At 40.9% G+C, this 21684-nt stretch overlaps 1 protein-coding gene across 2 annotated transcripts in view; it reads right to left on the reverse strand.

The window, feature by feature from the left end:
- Positions 1-1321: 1321 nt before the first annotated feature.
- LOC129701485 (E3 ubiquitin-protein ligase RNF170-like) overlaps positions 1322-21684 on the reverse strand; it is a 40183-nt gene continuing 19820 nt past the window's right edge. For both annotated transcript variants that reach the window (XM_055642708.1, XM_055642698.1), the window contains 3 exons: positions 15820-15893; positions 5770-5880; positions 1322-2234 (listed from right to left, as the gene is read on the reverse strand). In XM_055642708.1, the coding sequence (XP_055498683.1) occupies positions 1965-2234; positions 5770-5880; positions 15820-15893 (455 nt within the window). In that variant the 3' untranslated portion in view covers positions 1322-1964. The remainder of the gene's footprint in view (positions 2235-5769; positions 5881-15819; positions 15894-21684) is intronic.

Here is a 21684-nt window from a genome sequence, read left to right on the forward strand (position 1 = left end):
ATTGTCAACTATTTCCTTTTGAGATATTTTAAAATTTTCTCCCTGAACTCCATTTGAGGCCTCTGGTGTCTTTATTTATCTCCAAGATCCATTTGCCCTTGTCTGATAGTTCAAAATTACAAGCATTCTGGATTCATGCTGTGCTAACATTAACCTTGACACGTCATCAAGTGTTTCCTTCTTCCTCTGTCTACCTACATAGTTCTGTCCTTGCATGGATCCTGTTATCTGTAACAAAGGTATCAACTTAATTTACAATTACAAGCCGTCAAAGCTTTATTATGGACAAGTTATATACAACTGCTATCAAACAAAAGATGCTAGCCCCATCAATAAGATAAGTGGTCAAATGTTTGATCATAATGCTTGGATTTATCCAAGGTCGTGGAGAAAGAAAGAGGTGTAAATATTTATGAAGAGCTCAAGGCCAGGGCATTTGAAGGCATGGATGGTAATGCCAGATTTATAAAAACTATAAATGCAGGATAGGCAGCCGATGCAGAACTACTGTTTGATCTGCTGTGTTTATAATATTTAGGAGGTAAAAGTCACAACTAAAGTGAACTAGAACTTGAAGTTAAGAGATAGGCATTAGTGTTTTGAATTTGGGGAGGCTGATTTAGAGCTTGGTTTAGTCGATGAGGAAATTGAAATATTTGAATAGTAATGTTCAGCCTTTCCTTCATCATTCTGAATAGCTCATAGCAGTTGATGAAATTGCTTCCTAAAGTCATAGAGTGAGAGTGTGGAAATAGGCCCTTCGACCCAACTTGCTCACACCAGCAAACGTCCCAGCTGCACAAGCGCCACCTGCCTGCATTCGGTCCATATCCCTCCAAACCTGTCCTATCCATGTACCTGCCTAACTTTCATTAATGCTGGGATAGTCCCTGCCTCAACAACCTCCTCTGGCAGCTTTTTCCATACACCCACGACCCTTTGTGTGAAAAGGTTACCCCTCAGATTCCTATTAAATCTTTTCCCCTTCACCTTAAACCGATGTCCTCTGGTCCTCGATTCACCTACTGTGCGTCTACCCGATCTATTCTTATGATTTTATACACTGATGCGACATCAACTTTTCCCAATTGCTATAATGATTGTAATAAATTCCCACCCTCTATTGAAAAGTTATCATTTAATCTAAAAGCCATTATGAATCAAATCGTATCCCAATTCAGCACATTATTGTCCATTTTCTCTCATTTCAACCTCTATAAGCCCTGTCATATTTGTTTTGAGTCAATCATCTCCAATGCTGTTATCTTTATTCTTGAGAATTGTATTATGAAGATAGGAGTGCCTTGAGAGAAATAAGTGATTTAATTACAAACAAATCAATCAAATTTTTAATAAAGATCAATTTGTTCACAGTCTGTTACATGCCTGGAATCCAAAATGATTCCAATAGTATCAAATAAAAATAGAACTTTGTAGAAAATATAGGTACAAAAACCACTGTACTATTTACAATAAAGGCTATTGCTTTAATATTTAAATCTAACTACACATACAATATATATCTTCAATTTGCCTTTTTTAAACGTACAGAGCAGGAATCTGGAGAAATCTAGCTACATGATTTATGACCAATTCAGTTATTATTCATATAAATCTCATGTTGACAAAAAAAATCCCCAAGTTGATGACCTCAATTACACCCCAAATGTTCTCCAGTTCTCAATAATTCAAATGTTCTCTAAATGAATGAAAACCAGTTTTGTGGAACAAAGCAGCTCAGTATTTCCGTAAATTTGACTTGCATTCGTTTGCAAGCTAAATGTTGTAATTGCTACCTTACGCACTTTATTGTTAGTCATCAAATGTTAATGGAGCTCTTGGTTTGCAACAGACCGATTCTGCTCATCAGCAGTAATCTGCTCAGAGGTAACAACAGTCCTTTAGAGGAAAACATGCATTTAAACTTAGTTGCAATTGGGTTTTTTTGTTATTGAAACATTGATTCACCTATTTAATCTTTGAGTAACTGCCTCTCGATACATTATAGAAATATAGATGAGAAGTAGAAAAATAACAAAAAGGTCATCCAGAAATCCTAGAATTCCAAAGAAAGCCTCGGGAATAAAGTCCAGTGGAGATACTAAATAGAACAAGGCACCAGCCAGGCAGAGGAAAATTCGTATTCGAAACATCCAGAAAAGCCCGCTGATGGAAAACAATTCTGTGAAGGCATGACGAAGTAGTGTGGGCAAATCCATTATTCGATCCATAAGCTGCAGGACAAATGTGATTACTTAGTACCATGCAATAATGATTGATTTACAAGAATATGTACAAGTCCACAATTGTTTAAAAAAAATGGCATTATAACAGCTCAAAAACAGCAAAATGAATGACTCACTTGAAAGTAAATGTAAGGAGACAATTTTTCGTTTGTAAATATTACACCATTGAAAGGAATGAAATGACCTGTTTAAAACTGGTTGTGTAAATCAACTCTATTTTTGAATCTATTTGGATGAAATATTTATTTTTAAAATAGGTTTTGAATGACCTAGGAACATTCACAGAGTTGAAGCATGCTTTTGAGTTGTAAGGTTTGTTACAACGTTCAATGGATTTTACCAAAGTAGAATGAGAGGAGAGAACATGGAAAATTATTTTCGGTTAAATCCTTACTATATAGCTCAATTATTTTGGGATAATGGTAAAGGGGCCTCATTATCACTCCCCACATAATTTTGTAACAACACTGATTAATACCCATTTTGAGGCACCAAGAGAATAAAGTGATCACTGGTGACGCAAAATGCTCGGAAAGATCAAGTTTGGTTAAGGTGAGGTGCAAAAACCAGAATGGTGGTTGGTGGAAGTCTTATTTCAATCTTTTCAACAAAAAAATCTTTCACATTTGAGGCAGAAGGTTTTTTTTGTCAGTCTGTTCAGGGACACCACCTTGTAAAGTGAAATAGGGATTCAGCAAATTTCACATCGATTGAAGTAGTAGAAAAAAATCGAAATCTTATAAACATAGAAAATAGGTGCAGGAGTAGGATATTCAGCCCTTCGAGCCAGCACCACCATTCAATATGATCATGGCTGATCATCCAGAATCAGTACTCTGTTCCTGCTTTCTCCCCATATCCCTTGACTTTGTTAACCCTAAGAGCTATAGCTAACTCATTCTTGAATACGTCAACTTCCATGAAGCATATTGTGTTCATTCACATGGATGAAAAACAAAACAGCTGTATATATGGAAATAAAAATAAACTGCGTGAACTGTAAATTTGAAATAACAGAAAATGATGGAAATACTCAGCATGTTGTATGTGGGGGAAAGATAAACAATGTTTTAGGTTACACATCCTTTGTCTGATGAAAGGTCTCTGATCAGAAACAGAGTTAGAGTCATAGAGTACGGAAACAGGAACTTTATCCGAGCAGGAGTTAGAGTGGGATAATTCTTAAAAACAATATCAGCTGTTCATGCCAACCAGTGAATAATCTATATGATAATACAGGCAAAACCGATTGAATTGATTTGTGGAAAAATTGCAATTCCAAGAATGCCCAGGAAAACTCAAAATAGAAGAAATCATTTTAGAACTCAGAATAACTGAAGACCCTTAAATATGAAGAGAAAATATTATAAAAGTTCCAATGTTTGCGCATAGATACATAGAAAATTGGGGCTGGAATAGGCCATTCGGCCCTTCTAGCCAGCACCGCCATGCAATGTGATCATGGCTAATCATCCACAATCAGTACCCCGTTCCAGTCTTCTCTCCATATCCCATTATTCCGCTAGCCCTAAGAGCTCTATCAAACTTCCTTTTGAATGCATCCAGTGAATCGGCCTCCAATGCCTACTGCGGCATTGAATTCCACAAATTCACAACTCTGGGTGAAAAAGTATTTCATCTCAGTTCTAAATGGCCCACCCCTTATTCTTAAACAGTGGCCCCTGGTTCTGGACTCCCTCAACATCGTGAACATGTTTCCTGCATCCAGCTTATCCAATCCCTGAATAATTTAATATGTTTCTATAAGATTCCCTCATCCTTCTAAATTTCAGTGAATACAAGCCCAGTCGTTCCATTCTTTCATCATGACAGTCACGCCATCCTGGGAATTAGCCTCGTGAACCTACGCTGTACTCCCTCAATAGCAAGAATGTCCTTCCTCAAAGTAGGAGACTTTGTCTGATGAAAGGTGCAAAGTACTGCACACAATACTCCAGGTGTGGTCTCACCAGGGCCCTGTACAACTGCAGAAGGACCTGTTTATGGATTTATGAAAGGTAAATCATGTCTGAAAAATCTTATAGAATTTTTCGAGGATGTAACTAGTAGATTGGATAAGGGAGAACCAGTGGATGTGTTATATCTGGACTTTCAGAAGGCTTTCGACAAGGTCCCACATAAGAGATCAGTATACAAACTTAAAGCACACAGTATTTTGGGTTCAGTATTGATGTGGATAAAGAACTGGCTGGCAGACAGGAAGCAAAGAGTAGGAGTAAACGGGTCCTTTTCAGAATGGCAGGCAGTGACAAGTGGGGTACCGCAAGGCTCAGTGCTGGGATCCCAGCTATTTACAATATATATTGATGATTTGGACGAGGGAATTGTATGCAACATCTCAAGGTTTGCGGATGACACGAAGCTGGGGGGCAGTATTAGCTGTGAGGAGGATGCTAGGAGGCTGCAAGGTGACTTGGATAGGCTGGGTGAGTGGGCAAATGCATTGCAGATGCAGTATAATGTGGATAAATGTGACGTTATCCACTTTGGTGGCAAAAACAGAAAAGTTATTATTATCTGAATGGTGGCCGATTAGCAAAAGGGGAGATGCAACGAGACCTGGGTGTCATGGCACACCAGTCATTGAAAGAAGGCATGCAGGCAGTTTAGAAAGGGAATGGTATGTTAGCATTCATAGCAAACAGATTTGAGTATAGGAGCAGGGAGGTTCTACTGAAGTTGTACAGGGTCTTGGTGAGACCACACCTGGAGTATTGCGTACAGTTTTGGTCTCCTAATCTGAGTAAATACATTCTTGCCATAGAGGGAGTACAGAGAAGGTTCACCAGACTGATTCCTGGGATGTCAGGACTTTCATATGAAGAACGACTTGATAGACTCGGCTTGTACTCGCTAGAATTTAGAAGATTGAGGCGGGATCTTTTAGAAGCTTACAAAATTCTTAAGGGGTTGGACAGGCTAAATGCAGGAAGATTGTTCCCGATGTTGGGGAAGTCCAGAACAAGGGGGTCACAGTTTAAGGATAAGGCGGAAATCTTTTAGGACCGAGATGAGAAAAACATTTTTCACACAGAGAGTGGTGAATCTCTGGAATTCTCTGCCACAGAAGGTAGTTGAGGCCAGTTCATTGGCTATATTTAAGAGAGATTTAGATGTGGCTAAAGGGATTAGGGGTTATGGAGAGAAGGCAGGTACAGGATACTGAGTGGATGATCAGCCATGACCATATTGGATGGCGGTGCAGGCTCGAAGGGCCGAATGGCCTACCCCTGCACCTATTTTCTATGTTTACTCCTATACTCAAATCCTCTCGTTATGAGGGCCAACTTTCCATTAGCTTTGGAAGGCAAAGCTAGACTTCAGAATAGGGGAGATTAACAACTATTTGAATTAACTATGTTACTTAAGACATGGAAAAAGTCTTGAGTGTAAAATATTCATCCAAAATTAAAGTGTGAAATATTGCTAACAAACATTTCTTTCCTAGTTATGTTGACATGCATTAGTTTCTCATTATGCTTTACATCACAGGCATACTTACAGATCTGGGCTGGCCAGAAAATCTTCTGTTATAATCATTTACATCTTGAATAACTTGTATAGACTCTGGGTGTTGCTCATTCAGTGTGAACAATGGAAACAACAAGGTAATCTGTTTACAAGATAATTAAAATAAAGAGTGACATTTTCCTTGTATATAATCAAAGCATGCATTGCAATCAATCTATTAATTTGTCATTAACATTTATTTAAAACTCAAATTTTGCCCTTGTGACACAATGTTTTGAAAATCCCAAGTTATAGTGTTGTTCACAATCATATGAATTAACTACATTGATTGTGATGGGACATTTTAAATTATCAATGTTTCAAATAAAACAAAACCCTGGTCATACGTGTACCTAACAGACAAAGTTCAGAACTTCCAAGGGGCCATTTGATTGACTCTGGCTAAACATGGATCTGGGGGTTATAGAGCAAGATTATTGGAGATAGCAAATTATGCATTGCATCCACAGAGGTAATCGAGGGTCAGCTACCAAGGATCTGCTAGTAATAGCAAACATACAGTTTGCAACAAAAAATGACCAAATGTCTCCCTCAATTTAACTTTTATTCTTCAGAACTGCCAGGCAGTCAGTTGGACTGGACCCTCTGATATACTACACATTACTGATTAAAAAAGATGCAAATATAAATATATTTGGCCAATTCCCAAGTCATCCAATTAAAATTTTCGAAGTGGCAGGCAGGAAAATGCAGGCAAACATTCAAGTCATTGGTAGAGTGCATTAATGCAATAGTGCCACATGAAGCAGCTATATTTAGCACTATTAAGATACACCAAGCAATTTGAGACATTTACATAGCCTTACTAATAAGTATGAGCAATTTAAATTCCAAAATCTGATGAATTTTGAAAATTAATATTTTTGATACTAGTCTGGTATTTTATCAGTGTTTTAATATGTATACAAACATTAGGTCTTAGTGATTAACTATACAAAAAATTGTATTGACAAGGATAATAATATTAACCTAAAACCACAAAATTGGCACAAATAACCTGTGAATAACACAGGGTATAGATTTGTATAATGACAAAGACATAATTTGTAGTAATAGCACAAACCAAATGGCATAACCAGTAAATATTAGAGCCAAATAGAATAATGCAGATATGAACTGAGAATATTGGAGACAAATTGTTTAAATACTTTAGATGTTATCTCCAAATAAATATATAAACGTTTTAAATAATTTGTAACCTGTATGAATTAAAGAAAAAATCAACATGGAAATTTGAAACAAAAAAAATGTTGATAATAAATGGTGATTCATTATGAGTGAAGTGCAAGGACATGTTATAATATTTCAGGTGGGTCTCAAGTTCTGCAAATACTGGTAAATACAAATTAACTTTAACAGTATACATTGATTGTTGTTATAAACAGAGAAGCAATTCAAAGGATTATGACAGAAAAGTCAGATTGGGAATGGGAGGAGGACTTAAAGTGCTAAGCAACCGGGAGATGTTAGGACATGGCCAGCAGAGATTTTAAGGAACTTGTTTATGCACATAAAATGAGGAAATCCAGCATGAGAATATTTGAGTCTAGCAATAAAAAGACACGGATAACTGTATCAGCAAAAGAGCCAAATAATTAGGTGACATTGCAGAGTTCCTTAGTCTTGGCATAGATTTGAGGAACTATACATAACTTGGGATCAAATTTGACACTTGACCATCTGGTTTAATTTTAAAGTTCCCTTGAAGGATGGAGTTTATGATGATGGCAAAAGATTAATAATATATCCAATGCCCTAAGATGACAGAATATATCCAATGCCAAATGATAGAAGTATATAAAATATGAGATGCGTTGCTGGGTAAACAGAACAGTTTTCCCCATGGTAGAAATGGCAAAGACTCGAGGGGTAGAGACTTCAAGCTGAGAGGGGCAAAGTTTAAAAGAGATGTGTGGGCCAAGTTTTTATTTTACAGGGTGGTGGGTGCCTGTAATGAGCTGCCTGGGGTGGAGGCAGATACAATAGTGGCGTTTTAGAGGCTTTGAGGGAAATGCATCTTGTGCAAGTACATGAGATTAGTTTATCTTGGCATCATGTTTGGAATAGACAAAAAATGTTTTTTTTTGGTTCCAAGATTCCAGCAATCTTTTGTGTTTCCAGTGTTCCAATGGAAGGGGTACTGAAAACTTAATAGTGGACGACGAGATGGCAGATAAATTAAAGTTATTTTGCACGAATCTTCTCTACAGAGGATATAATCCCAGAAATAGCTGAAAATTGAGAGTTTGGAGGGAGGTATTCAGGAAAATGACAAATAGTAGCAAAGTAATATTGAATAAACCACGGGAACTTGTGCTGCCTATTTTTATGTCCCGATGGACTTCAGCCCGTGGTTTTAAAATGAGAGGTGGTTGAATTTTCCAAAATTCCTAGATTTGAGTAGGTTTGAAAATGCAGTGTAACTCTTTGTTCAAAACGGGGAGATGAAAGCATGAAATGTCATGCTTAACATCTATCATATATCTCTACACCTATAAAAGTCTCTTGTGTGCGTCCCTGTGTGTATGTGTCCGTGTTTGTTTTGTAACTTCCTAAAAACGCTATGCGCTAGTGTTTTAATTTTTACATATTCTAACTCACATTTTTCCTGTCTACGCTGTACTCGGGTTCACTTACGATTTCATCCTATATTTCAGAAGTTATCGATGAATAAAGTTTAAAAAATAAGTAAAAAAACGGTTCTCACAGACGGCCCTTTTTCCAGAAGCTTCAAGTGATGTCACAATGCCTCTCACAGTGCACCAATCACAATGGGCTCTCAAGCTGGCTGCCGACTGCCCCAATAACATCACAATGGGACGTTGCCAACGGTAAAGAGGTTGCTGCGTCTCTTCCAATATCTGAAGGGGCTGCTCATCAAGTTCTGGTTGCATTTTGGTCCCATGATCCTGGTGTTTGGGCACAAGGCCGGTAGTGGGGAAGGCCGATCGGGGGGTGGGATCTCGGCTTGCTTCACATTTCATGCTACATTTCATGCTATATTCCCCCCCCCCCCCCCCCCCCAGGTCCCACTTGGCCTAGTAGAATATAAAAGGCAACCATAAGATTCAATTTGATTTAGTTTAGAGATACAGCATGGAAACAGGTCCTTCAGTCCACCGTCCACACCGAACATCGACCTCCAGTTGACAATAGTTCTATGTCACAATACTTTTCCATCCACTCCCTACACTTTTTACAGATACCAGTTAATCTATATATCTGCACGATTGTGGTACGCGCAAACTCCAAACAGATAGCACCCAAGGTCAGGATCAAACCCGTGTTTCTGGCGCTGTGTGGCAGCAGCTCTATCAGTTGTGCCACTGTGCTGCTTTTTAAAAATTAAAAACAGGTTTTCAAATGAGGAGCAATATTTTCATAGATGTGAGGGAGCAGAGAATGATGATTATACGGTGGCACAGTGGCGCTGTGATAGAGTTGCTGCCTTACATCGCCAGAAACCCAGGTTTGATCCCGACTACAGGAGCTTTTTGTATGTTCTCCCTGTGACCACATGAGTTTCCTCCCACATTCCAGAGATGTGCAAGTTTGCCGGTTAACCGATTTCTGTAAATTGTCCCTTGTATGCAGAATAGAGCTACTGTATTGGTGATTGCTGGTCAGCACGGGCTCAGTGAGCTGAAGGGCCTGTTCCCACACTGTATCTCAGAAAAACTGAAAATAGAACGAGCTGCCACAGGAAGTGACAGAAGCAGGTCCAATTAGGTGGGTTAGTGGTGGCGCCTAACGGCAGCGGCTCGACTACAGTCATCAGTCTTTTTTTATTTTTGTCTTGTTAAATGTATGTCTTGAGTTAGTTTTTATTATTTTTTTTAGCTGTGTATATGTGGGGGGGCTGTGGGGGAAACCGTTTTAAATCTCTTCCCTGTGTGGGGACCAGACTATTCCCTGTCGGGTCTCGGATGTCGTTGGGCCTAACATCGTGGAGCCGGCGGCGACCTCCGGCCAGGACTAACCTGAGGGCTCCAGTTGCAGAGCCTGCGGAACTGACATCGCGGAGCTGGCCAACTTCGGAGCAGGAAGAACTGTGGTGGCGCGCGGCTGTGACCCGACTTTTGGAGTTCGGAGGCACCGGCCGCAGACCCAGTGGACGGGAACATCGGGAGCTCGCAGGTCCCTGGTGGGAGACCGCTTTTCCGAGCTCCGCAACGGCGACTTCTCCCGCTGGAATCGCAGGTTTAAGGACATGGAGCCGGGGCCTAACATCGCCCGGCGTGGCTTAAACGGCCTCAGGACTTACCATCGCCCGCCGGGGGCTTTAACATCGGAGCCCCAGTTCGCCTCGACACTGCAGTTGGACTACTGAACCACGGGAGAAGGAACAAAGGGAAGACTTTGCCTTCCATCTCAGTGAGGAGATGTTGGAGACTCACTGTGATGGATGTTTATGTAAACTGTGTTAAGTGTGGGTCTTGGATTGTTTTGTAATGTAAAAAACTGTAGAAATTATATTTCGTTCAAACCTAGGTTTGAATGACAATAAATTGCATTCTATTCTATTCTATTCTAATTAGTGTTTAAAAAGCATTTAAACAGGTACTTGGATAGGAAAGGCTTAAAATGAAATAAGCCTAATGCAGAAAAGTAGGATTAGTGTTGATAAGCATCAGTCACCAAGGATGAGTTGTACTGTATTCTCCATGATTCCAAGATGGCATATACATGGCACTTAGAAAGGTTCATTGTATTCAAACATAGTTTTGTGAAAGGATGTGACCACTTAATAATAGTATTTGAAGTAGTAAAATGAGCTACTAATAAATGGATGTATTGTAATCTATATTACTAAAAGTCTGATCTTGACCGCTTTTGGCCCACTGTGCTGCAATTTCCGAGAGAACGCTGCCACCTACGGCCGTCATTTTTGGCCACATCGCTCAGAGCCCACGTCTCCCTAACTGGACCAGAGGATTTTTCTCATCGATGACAAATCAGAGAGATATTAATGTTTCTAAAAAAGAAAATCACCATTCTCTCTGCTGCCCCTGCTGGAGGGAGGGGGAGGGACTTTAAAACCAGGAAGTGGTGTACTTCGCTCGGTCTCTGCAATATGGAGGTCACGTCTCTCTGAGCTCTGAATAACACTGAACACATGTCTACTCAACTGTGAGTGCACTTAATGTGGTTTGAAAATGAAAATATGGTTGGTTTGAAGTAAAAAGGCACTGCCTGCAAATGATTGTTTGGGGGGGGTTTGGGTTGATGTAAAAAGGCACTCTCTCTCTCCCCTCCTCTCTCTCCCCTCCTCTCTCTCTCTCTCCCTCCTCTCTCTCTCTATCTCCCCCCTCTCCCCCCTATTCCCCCCCCTCTCTCTCTCTCCCCTCTTTCTCTCCCTCTCTCCCCTCTTCCCCCACCCTTCCCCCCTCCTTCACCACCCCCCTTCTCCCCCCCCCCCCCCCCCCCCCCCTTTTTTCCTCCCCCCTGGTCCCCGCCCCCCTATCTTTCCCTTCCCCCTCCCCTCCCCCCCTCCCCCTCTACCCCCGCCCCCCCCCCCCCTTCTAGATGTGACTGCAAGTTGGGGGCTATGCATCAGTAGATAGGGTGGTTATGGGGTGAAAGGAGCAAATTAATAATATTAATGTTGTTATATCAAGGGGGGTAATTAGCATATGTGTGGGGGGGGGAGGGGGAGATAGTTAGTGTGTGTGATGCTGCATGCCGCCTCCCCCCCCACGACCTCACGTTGGGGGAACAGACCCAACGGGTCTGCACTTGGTCTAGTTAAGTCATAAGGTCCTGCATTAAATGTCACCGTGAAAAATTAAAGTTCATGGTGTAGTCACAACATACTGGATTGGGCTAACAGGAAATGCAGTAGGTGCAAAATGGTCTTTTCTCGGGTTGGTCAGATGTAATGAGTGATGTGACACAGGGATCGGTGCAGGAGCATCAACATTTTGTAGTTTTTGTAGAAGGTACTGAAAGCATGTTTACCAAATTTCCTAATACCATGAAGGTTAGGAATGTAAGTTGTGAAGAGGGAAAAAGGAGGAATCAATAAGATCTGAATAGGTTACGAGTGGCAAAAGATCTGGAAAATAGCGTCTAATGTGGGAATTATGAAAATGTCCATTTTGTCAGGTAAAATAATAATGATCAAAATATTGAGGATTACACACTGACATGCAGTGAGATCTGGTTGTCCTGATGCATGATTTACACAAGGATAGCATGCACATACAACACTATTAGGAAAGTTCAAAGTCTATTATCACATTGCTCTCTGAGTTTTTTCCCCTCTGAGAGTTATGAAAGGGTACTTCAAAGAATAGTGAAAATAGTTTTGAATATTTTTAAGGCAGAAATGGGTAAATTCTTGATATTCAATGGATTGAAAGGTTATTGAAAATGTAGGGAATGTGCAATTGAGGTTACAACCAGTTCATTCATAGAGTGTAAACTGGAGGGGTCAAGAGACTTACTCCCATTTCTAATTTGTACTAATCTAATGTTTGAAATAGAATGAAAAATGCTTTCTTGTTTCTTATCTATGATAATTCTTCATTCCAACCAGATGGATCGGTTTTCTTTGAGGTCGGAAGTAAGTAGCTTTGCCATTGGCTGTACAAAATGGGCCATTGAATAAACACTTTTCAGACACTGATTAACAAAGTTTTGTCTCAAAAAGACAAATGAAGTTTGCCCGTCAGAAAATGGAACATATGCCAATTTAGCCAAATATTTGAGTTCAAGACCAATTCTCACCCACAGTGACTCAGTTGCTTTATTAAGCACTTCACCTCAAAGCTGAATCGGGTGCAATGAAAACTTTAATGAAATAAATTTTAACTTCCCGAGTGCATGTACAATTTATAAATATTCAAATTGTTCAACACAACTTAACATGCATGCAGGCCATTTACTAATTTATTATTTTCCCCAATAACCATCAATATTTTTCAGTATACTTGGCTTAAAATTCCAAGGGAGACTTGGGAAGCTCCTGGCCACTTTGTCAGCACCTTCCATGTAGCGACTCTTTGCAAACTTGTGTATACAAAACAAAGAATCTTACTGTGACATGTCTGTGACATGAGTATCGTTAATTCATTCATTTGTTGGAAAACATCAACGCTATGAAAAGCCTTTGGGTTATTCACCGCAGGGTGAAGGAATATGGTGACGTTGATGGGCTAAAATTGGAGAATACAATATCCTGACCCACTGAGTTACTTCAGCACTTTGTCTTTTCTTGCACATCAGCATTTGCAGTTCCTTCTGTCTCCAATGAAGTTCAGCAAGTCATCTTGCATGGGAGAAAGATCCAAAACTTCTAATTCAATCAAGACGTCACTTTATAACTGATATTTTCAGAGATGCTTTATGTGTTGCTTTTAGTTTTGGAACACATTGGTTGAATAAAATGAAATGACTATCTGAGTTATTTAAAAATAAACAAAATTCAGTTGAATTAACATAACTAGTTCAACACTGGTGTGTGGTGGAAGTATATACAATAGTGGAGTTTAACAGAGATTTTAGCAGGTATATGAATATGCAGTGATTCGAGGATTATATGGATCAAGAGCAGGCAGAAGAGTTAAGCTTAATTTGGCATTGTGTTCAACACAGATATTGTGCGTCAAAGGACCTATTCCTGTGCTGTACTGTTTAATGTAACACAATTTTAATGGGAGCAAGTCCTGTAAATTTCCTTTACAGATTAGTAGACAGTGGAATGTTAACAGTTTGAAAAAGAACAGACAGTTACGAGGAAAATTCAATACCTTAGTAGGCCACGGGTAATGCAAGATTCATCTCTGCATCCAATTCCTTACAACTCCTAATAAAACTTAAGGACTTCATTGACTAGCACAAGGGTGTCTATCCCTATCATCCTTTAGATGACAATAATATTGATTTTAACACTCTGACACTATAAATAAAAGATATCCATAAATAAATTTTGCCATTTCATCAATCACCTTCTCTTCAAAGTTCATCTACATGTACTGATGATCACCGTGTTTTCATCAATCTGCAACTACTCAGATAACAAGAAAGTCTGTGACAACATACAGCAAGATCTGGGCAACATTTAGAGTTGGGATTACAAAAATCTCAGTACTCTCCAGCAAACACAGGCTGTTATGGTTCAATAAGGCTGCTCACCAGCATTTTCTCAAAATCATTTACAGATAGAAATAAATGCTTATCTTGGCAATGACATTTTCGGTACCCGGACGTGGCGCCGACGGACGAGAAGCCGAAGCAAAGAACCCAAATAACCGAATGGAAACAAAGCCGAAATGCCAAATAACCATATGGAAACAAAGCCGAAACACCAACTAACTGAAAGGGTGGGACGCCTAAATGAAAACCAACCGAAAGGGCGGGGCACCTAAAAGCCAACTAATCGAAAGGCTGCGCCACCTAAAAGCAAATTCACCGAATGGCCGCTCTGCTGAAATGCCACCTACCCGAAAGGCGGCGTTGCCTACAAGCCAACGAACCGAATGCCGCTCAACTGAAATGTCAAATAACGGACATGACATTGCCGGTGGGCGGGACTTGTCAGCGATTGGTCCAGACCCCCACGTCCATCACATCACTGTGGAGGGATGAACATTGTCCCACACCTCCACTCCACCCGACCGACAGCCCGCGGAGGGTGGCCGTGGGAAAGAGGGGGCTGCCCCGAGGGATGCGCAGCTTCGGCCGGTTACAACTTGGTGCTTGGGTTCAGGTTGCCCAGTCACCTATGGCTTGTGTGGGGAAAATGACTCCCAACCTCCCACCGGTGGAGACAATGCACCCCCATCGGACCACAACCCCCACACCAGGGCGATTTCCCCCCGACCCCTGACACTCACACCTGGGGATTCACCCCCACCCCGGCCGCGTGGATAGAAGACTCGTGGTATAGTAAATCGCTTTTAAAACACACACACATTCCCCAGCGGGTCGATAACAAGTGTGCATGACAACTAACAATTTATCTCCCCCCCCCCCCCGAGGGTTGCGCTCCTTAGGCCGCTTACAACTTGGTGCTCAGGTTCAGATTGCCCAGTCCCAATATTTTAAAAGCGATTTACAATGCCCCGAGCTGTCTGTCCCTGGGGGGGGGGGGGGGGGGGGGGGGGGGGGGGGGGGGGGGGGGAGGGGGGAATCGCCTTGGGGTTGGGGTTGGGGTCCGATGGTGGTGCATCGCGGTCAGTGATTCTGGGTGGGCGGAGGGACCAGCCTGTCCCACATCTCTGCTCCACCCGGCACAGTGCAGCCGCACGGGGGAGATGAGGCGGAGGGTGGCCGTGGGAGAGTGGGGGCTGTCCCGGGGGTTGCGCTCCTTCGGCCGCTTACAACTTGGTGCTTGGGTTCAGATCGCCCAGTCACCTGTGGCTTGTGTAGGAAAATGACCCACACATCTCCACCAGCGGGAGGGTGGGGATCATTTTCCCACACAAGCCACAGGTGACTGGGCAATCTGAACCCAAGCACCAAGTTGTAAGCGGCCGAAGGTGCGCATCCCTCGGGACAGCCCCCACTCTTTCACGGCCAACTCCGCGGGCCGTGGGTCGGGTGGAGCGGAGCTGTGGGACAATGTTCATCCCTCCACAGTGATGTGATGGACGCGGGGGTCTGGACCAGTCGCTGACAGGCCCCCCCACGGCAACATCATGTCTGTTGTTTGACTTTTCTGTTGAGCGGCATTCGGTTCGTTGGCTTGTAGGCGACGCCGCCTTTCAGGAAGGTGGCGTTTCGGCAGAGCGGCCATTCGGTGAGTTAGCTTTTAGGCGATGCAGCCTTTCGGTTAGTTGGCTTTTTGGCATCTTGCCCTTTCGGTTAGTTGGCTTTTATGCGTCTAGACCCTTTCGGTTAGTTGGCGTTTCGGCTTTGTTTCCATTCGGTTATTTGGTGTTTTGGCTTCATTTCCATTCGGTTATTTGGCTTCCACTTCTTTGCTTCGGCTTCTAGTCCGTCGGCGCCACGTCCGCACACGACATTTTCACCCCATGAATAAATCTTTAAAAAAATCCATGTCTTCTTAATATCTTACCATTTGCCTACAAATGGGGCAACTTACTGCTCCCAACCAAGTTCCATATGTCCAATATGCAACAATGCAGGAACCTAAAAAAAAAAAAAAAAAAAAAACAGGTGAATTGTTTTAGGAGCATTTTACCAATTCTCATGCCTCTGAACATTTTAGCACAAAAATAAAAGCCGCATAAAATTAGTCCTAGAAATGTTTTCCTCTTCCCGTTGTAAAGTTTAATAGCTTGAATTCTGGCCTTGGAGGGCCAACTACCAATGGTTTCATGTTTCAGTATACTCTAGAACTTTTAAATGTTTTAATTATTCTTTTCCAAGACCAGTATAAAGTCATAGAGTCATACAGCGTGGCCCAACACCCATGCCGACCCACATGCCCCATCTGCCTGTGTTTGGCCCATATACCCCCCCCCCCCCCCCCTCCCCCCATCGATTCCCTTACTCTGGGAAGAAGGCTCTGTGTATTTGTCCTATCTAATCCTCTCATGATCTTATACACCTCTACAAGATCACCCCTCATCCCCCTGCAATTAATAACGTCTTAGCCTGCTCAACCTCTCCCAATAGCTCAGGCCCTCAAGTCCAGGCAACATCTCATAAATCTTCTCTGCACCCTTTCGAGCTTAACAACATCTTTCCTATAACAGAGTGATCAATATGGAACACAATACTCTCAATGAACTTATATACTCAATATTCTGACTGATGAAGGCCAATGTGCCGAAAGCCTTCTTAACCACCCTATCTAACTGTAGCGCCAATTTCAAGGAACTATGGATCTGCACTCCTACTTCCCCTGCTCCACAACACTCCCGAGCCTTGCCGTTCACCGTGTAGCTTCTGCCCTGCTTAGATTTCGCAAAATGTAACACCTGGCACTTCTCTGGAGTAATAAACTCCATCAACCATTCCTCAGCCCACCTGATCAAGATCCTGCTGCAATTTTTAACAACCATCTTCATTACCTACAATACAACCCACATTAGTGTCATCTGCAACCTTACTAATGCTCTCATCCAAATCCTTGATATTTTCAACAAACAACAATGGTCCCAACACCCTGTGGCACATCACTAGTCACAGACCTCCAATCCGAGAAACAACCTTCTACCATCACCCTCTGCTGCCTTCCATTAAGCCCATTTTCTATCCAGTTGGCAAGCTCTCCTTGGATATCATGTGATCTATTGATTTATTAAATAATAATTAAAAGCCTCAGGCTATAAGGGACATTTAAAAAAGTTGACACGCAACACACTATCAAAGGTAGTTAGCAAATTCCTGGATCAGTCTTATTCATTATTCAGTGTCTGTTCTGCTTTGCCAGATACCCCGTTTCAAGGGTACAAGGAGTTGGGTGGTTTGGCTTGTATGTCCTTCCTCATTTGGAAAATAAAATACGGGATCACAGGCAGCAAGACAAGGTAATAAGCCAAATCTTTGGCAATCTAGCCCAACTAAATAACTGATAGTAACTTCCCAAATTAATATTTAACAACATGACAATGTTTGAAATTATACAGGAAAAGGTAAACCCTGCAAATAATTCACATCCAGTACACAAAATGGCTATTGGAGGGTCAAGGAATTTATTGTGTACCTGAATAATATAACCAAATTTGAAACATGATAATCCAAAAGAACATGTTCAAAGTTAGTTGGCTCACTGAAATTTATTTTACTGTTTGTTTCTTAGATTTTCATATACTGGACATTGAAATCTGTGGAGAAATTTGAGATCCATCTTGTTTTCCTCGTAAATTTAAAGTTATTCAAATTCCATCTATTCCACAGTAAATGCTCTTCTTCGGAGATAACAAGATTTTCTGTTTTGTAGTGAAAATTGTTGGATATACAATACACATGTACAGAATGTTTAACAGTATAATTTTAATAATCCAAAAGTTATTTTCAAATTAACACACAATCACCTTATGTCAATACTGAATAATGCAATATTGTATTATGCACAATATTGTATTGTACAACCATATTGAGTTATTACACTGTATAGGTTTATAGGCTGTATCCAAATGTTAAGAATCACATCCATTTAATCATTTTTTGAATAAGAAGCAATCAGCTTATATATATATATATATATATTTTATTTTTTATTTATTTTTTATTAGAAGTATGGTAAATTACAATACCACACAACACATATATCTTAATACATTTTTTGTACCGCTTCATTTTTTTTTGAGCTTTATGAAAAAGATAGAAGTAAAGAAAGTAAAGAAAGTGCGCAAGAGTCGTGAAGTGCAAGAGTGTTGGGAAAAGAAAGCCCCTTAGAAAAGAAGTTAGAGAAGGAAGTAAAGTGAGAAAGTAGACCCTAGAAAAGAAAGAAAAAGAGAATAGGAACAATCGCTCTATTATAACATTAAACTCCGCAGAAAGGGGACTACCAACCAAGTCTGTTTTTGTTGTTTTACCTCTTGTTACCAGGTCCTGATACCATTTATTTATTTATTTAAATTACTATTGCACCTCATACTTGTAATAGGTCCAGAAACATAGACCACGTCTTTTGGAATTGGTCTGCTTTACCTGCTAAGAAGAATCTCATCTCTTCCAGATGTAATGTTTCAAACATATTTGATATCCACATTTTTATTGTTGGTGTGGGCGCATTTTTCCAGAATTTAAGTATAAGCTTTTTTCCCATTATTAGCCCGTAATTAAATAAATTCTTCTGAAAGACGTTTAGTTCAGGGTTACCTTCCGATATTCCAAAAATAATCCATTCTGGTTTTGGTACCAGTTTTATTTTGATTAATTTTGAAAAAATATCAAATATTTCATACCAGAATTTTTGGATTTTTTGTACAAAAAACAAAAGAGTACGCTATGGTAACTTCTTGACACAGGCATTTATCACAGATTGGTGAAACATTAGGGAAGATTTTATTTAATTTAGTTTTTGAATAATATAATCTATGTAATGTTTTGAATTGGATGAGCGTATGTCGTACGTTGATCGAACATTTATGCACCTGTAGTAAATGATTATCCCAGTCCTCTTTTGAAATATTTGTAGCTAATTCTTGTTCCCAATCTCTTCTAATTCCATTTGTTGTGGGTATTTCTATATTTAAAATGATATTATATAGGTACGATATTAGATTAGCTGATTCCGCCTTTGTCTTCATTGCTTCATCCAATAAGTCAGAAGGCATATTATGATAGTCTTTTGTGTGTTTTTTCAGATAATCACGAATTTGAGGATATTTAAAATATTGGTTATTTTTCAAATTATATTTCAGTTGTAGTTGTTGAAATGATAGTAATTTCCCCAATTCATACAGATCTTCGAGCGTTTTGATTCCCATTCTTTCCCATTGTATAAATGATTTGTCTATGATTGATGGTTTAAACGATGGATTATTGACTATTGGTATTAAGAGATAGGTTTCTTAATTTTAAATTCTGTTTTATTTGTTTCCATGTTCTAATTGTGTTATGTATAATTGGATTTTTATTATAATTTTTATTATTCAAATTTATTGGTGAGAGGATAGTCGCTCCTATATTACTCGGGGAGCAGTCCCCTTTTTCCATTACCATCAGCTTATATTTTTCTGTGATGTTTTCCAAACTTAAAGAAAGGCTAAAATATGAATATCAACCCATTGTGGGAGTTAAGAGGCAACTGGAAACTTGAGGCATTGAAAAGATGGATTTAAAAAAGACTCATTATAAGAAAGGTTTAGAGAAAAAGTCGCAGCATACAGTTCTGGGCAATAATTTGGGGATAATGGAAGAATAGATGCCAGAATTTGAAGATCAAAGGAAAAATAGGGAGCAGCACAGCTAGACAAGGCTGCAGAGCAACAGAGTGTAGACATGAGAAAATATGCCCGGCTTGGCACTGCAGATACTGGTTTATACCGAAGATAGGCACGAAAAACTGGAGTAACTCAGTGGGTCAGGCAGCATCTCTGGAGAAAAGGAACGTGACGTATCGTGTTGGCAGCGACGATGTAGTGCGAAGCAAAGATACGGGGCGTGGGGTGACGAAAGGTCAGAGCGAATGACGGGCACCGCACAGCAGCAGCGACAGCTATTGCGGCTCCTCCTCCAGCACCCCGCCCGCCCTGATAGCGGCCGCTGCTTGCCAATCCGCTAACGGCGATAACTGCTTTCAAAACAAACCATCCCGCACGCCGAGGCCGGGAGGAGGGAGGGAGAAATGGGGAGGCCCCCTTCCGCCGTCTGAAGCAGCTGCACCGCTTGGCCCCGCACCTTCTGTTGGCTGGGGGAGGAGGGGAGGCGGTGGTGAGGAGATCCCAACCGCCTCCCCCTTTGGTGGCGGCACTTGGCGGTGGACAGGGATGGCCAAGGCAGTGGGGCGATGATACCGTCCGTGTCCGATGAGCGCTGACCTTCCTTCCTCGCCAACAGCCCCCCCCCCCCCCTCTCTCTCTCTCTCTCTTGTACGCCCCCCTTATCCTGGCACCCCTCCTCTCCACTGATCCCCATTCCCGCCACTATTCAGTCCTCACTGCCATTCCTGAGCTTCCCTCCCCATCTACCCCCCCCATCTATTCATCCTGCACTGATCTACCTATCCACCTTGCATTGATTCTCCTTCCCCCCCACCCTCATCCATCACTGATCCCCCAATTCATCCAGTACGCACTTCCTTACCCATCCACCTGCACTGCCTCCACCCCATTCATCCTGTACTGATCCCCTCATTCATCCTGTACCGATCCCCCGGATCCATCCTGAATTGATTCTCTCATTCATCGTTGACTGATCCCCTCATTTATCCTGTACTGAACTCACCATTCATCCTGTACTGATGCTCCCCGTCAATCCCGTACTGATCCACCCCATTCAACCGCACTGACATCCCTCGCACTATCCCCACACAATTTTACCTATTGCAACCAACACGACTAACCCCCCCCAATTCATAAAGATGGATTAATTAAATTGTGAACATGTGAAACATTAAAACCGCAGTGTTCGATTGTCACTGCTACTGTTGACACGTTATTACAGAATTCATTTTAACGGCAAATCAATGCTCTTAATATGGAGTATCAGTACTGTTATATAATGAGCAACATTCACAACTATACGTTGGATTTATCCAGGTTTTACTTCCTAGTCGGTCATATACATCACAAATTTGGTCAGGAGATATTTCAGTTGAAATTTTAACGTTAATTCTGAACTGGGAACGATGGAAAACAGTATTTATCAAAAAAAAAGTTTTAATCTGGTGCATACAAACTGGGTATCTTCATTGCTGTTCACAACACATTCATTTAATCTGAATGTCCGGTAATGTGGCGTTTTGACACCTTTAAACATATTACCAAAAGAACATTTGCTGCAGTTATGTCCTTTGGCCATCTCTTGTCAGTTAGTGTAATGTTTAACATGTCAGATGGGTATAGTCGGTTTTAACAGCTATTATCATAAAATGCCTTTAGAAATTTCCTTGCAACCTGTATATTTTGTTGTGGATAAATTATGTGGGAAGCGAGTGTTTCTGTACCAATAGCAATAACAACCTATGCTATGGCCATGTCATGATAATTTTCGGTCCTTCACAGAAAACATGCTTGCATCAATCTGTTGGGGTGCATGGTTAAGCATATATGTTACCATGGTCCAGGATTTATTGACGCAGGTTGATCATACGCTGAACAATCCAACCACATTTTTGTTGTGAAGTGGAAAGAAATAATAGAAATTGCATTAATTGCAATGTGTAAAAAGAGTTGAGATACTGTATTATAACCTTGCTGCATGTCATTGTGGTATATCTCTTGTCTTGATTGGTGAATATATTTAGTTTGTGACTTTATTTGAAGCAGAAATAATATGTGAATGCTTCATTGAACATAATTCC

Source organism: Leucoraja erinacea, chromosome 1, assembly GCF_028641065.1.
Source record: "Leucoraja erinacea ecotype New England chromosome 1, Leri_hhj_1, whole genome shotgun sequence".
NCBI classification, from domain to species: domain Eukaryota; kingdom Metazoa; phylum Chordata; class Chondrichthyes; order Rajiformes; family Rajidae; genus Leucoraja; species Leucoraja erinaceus.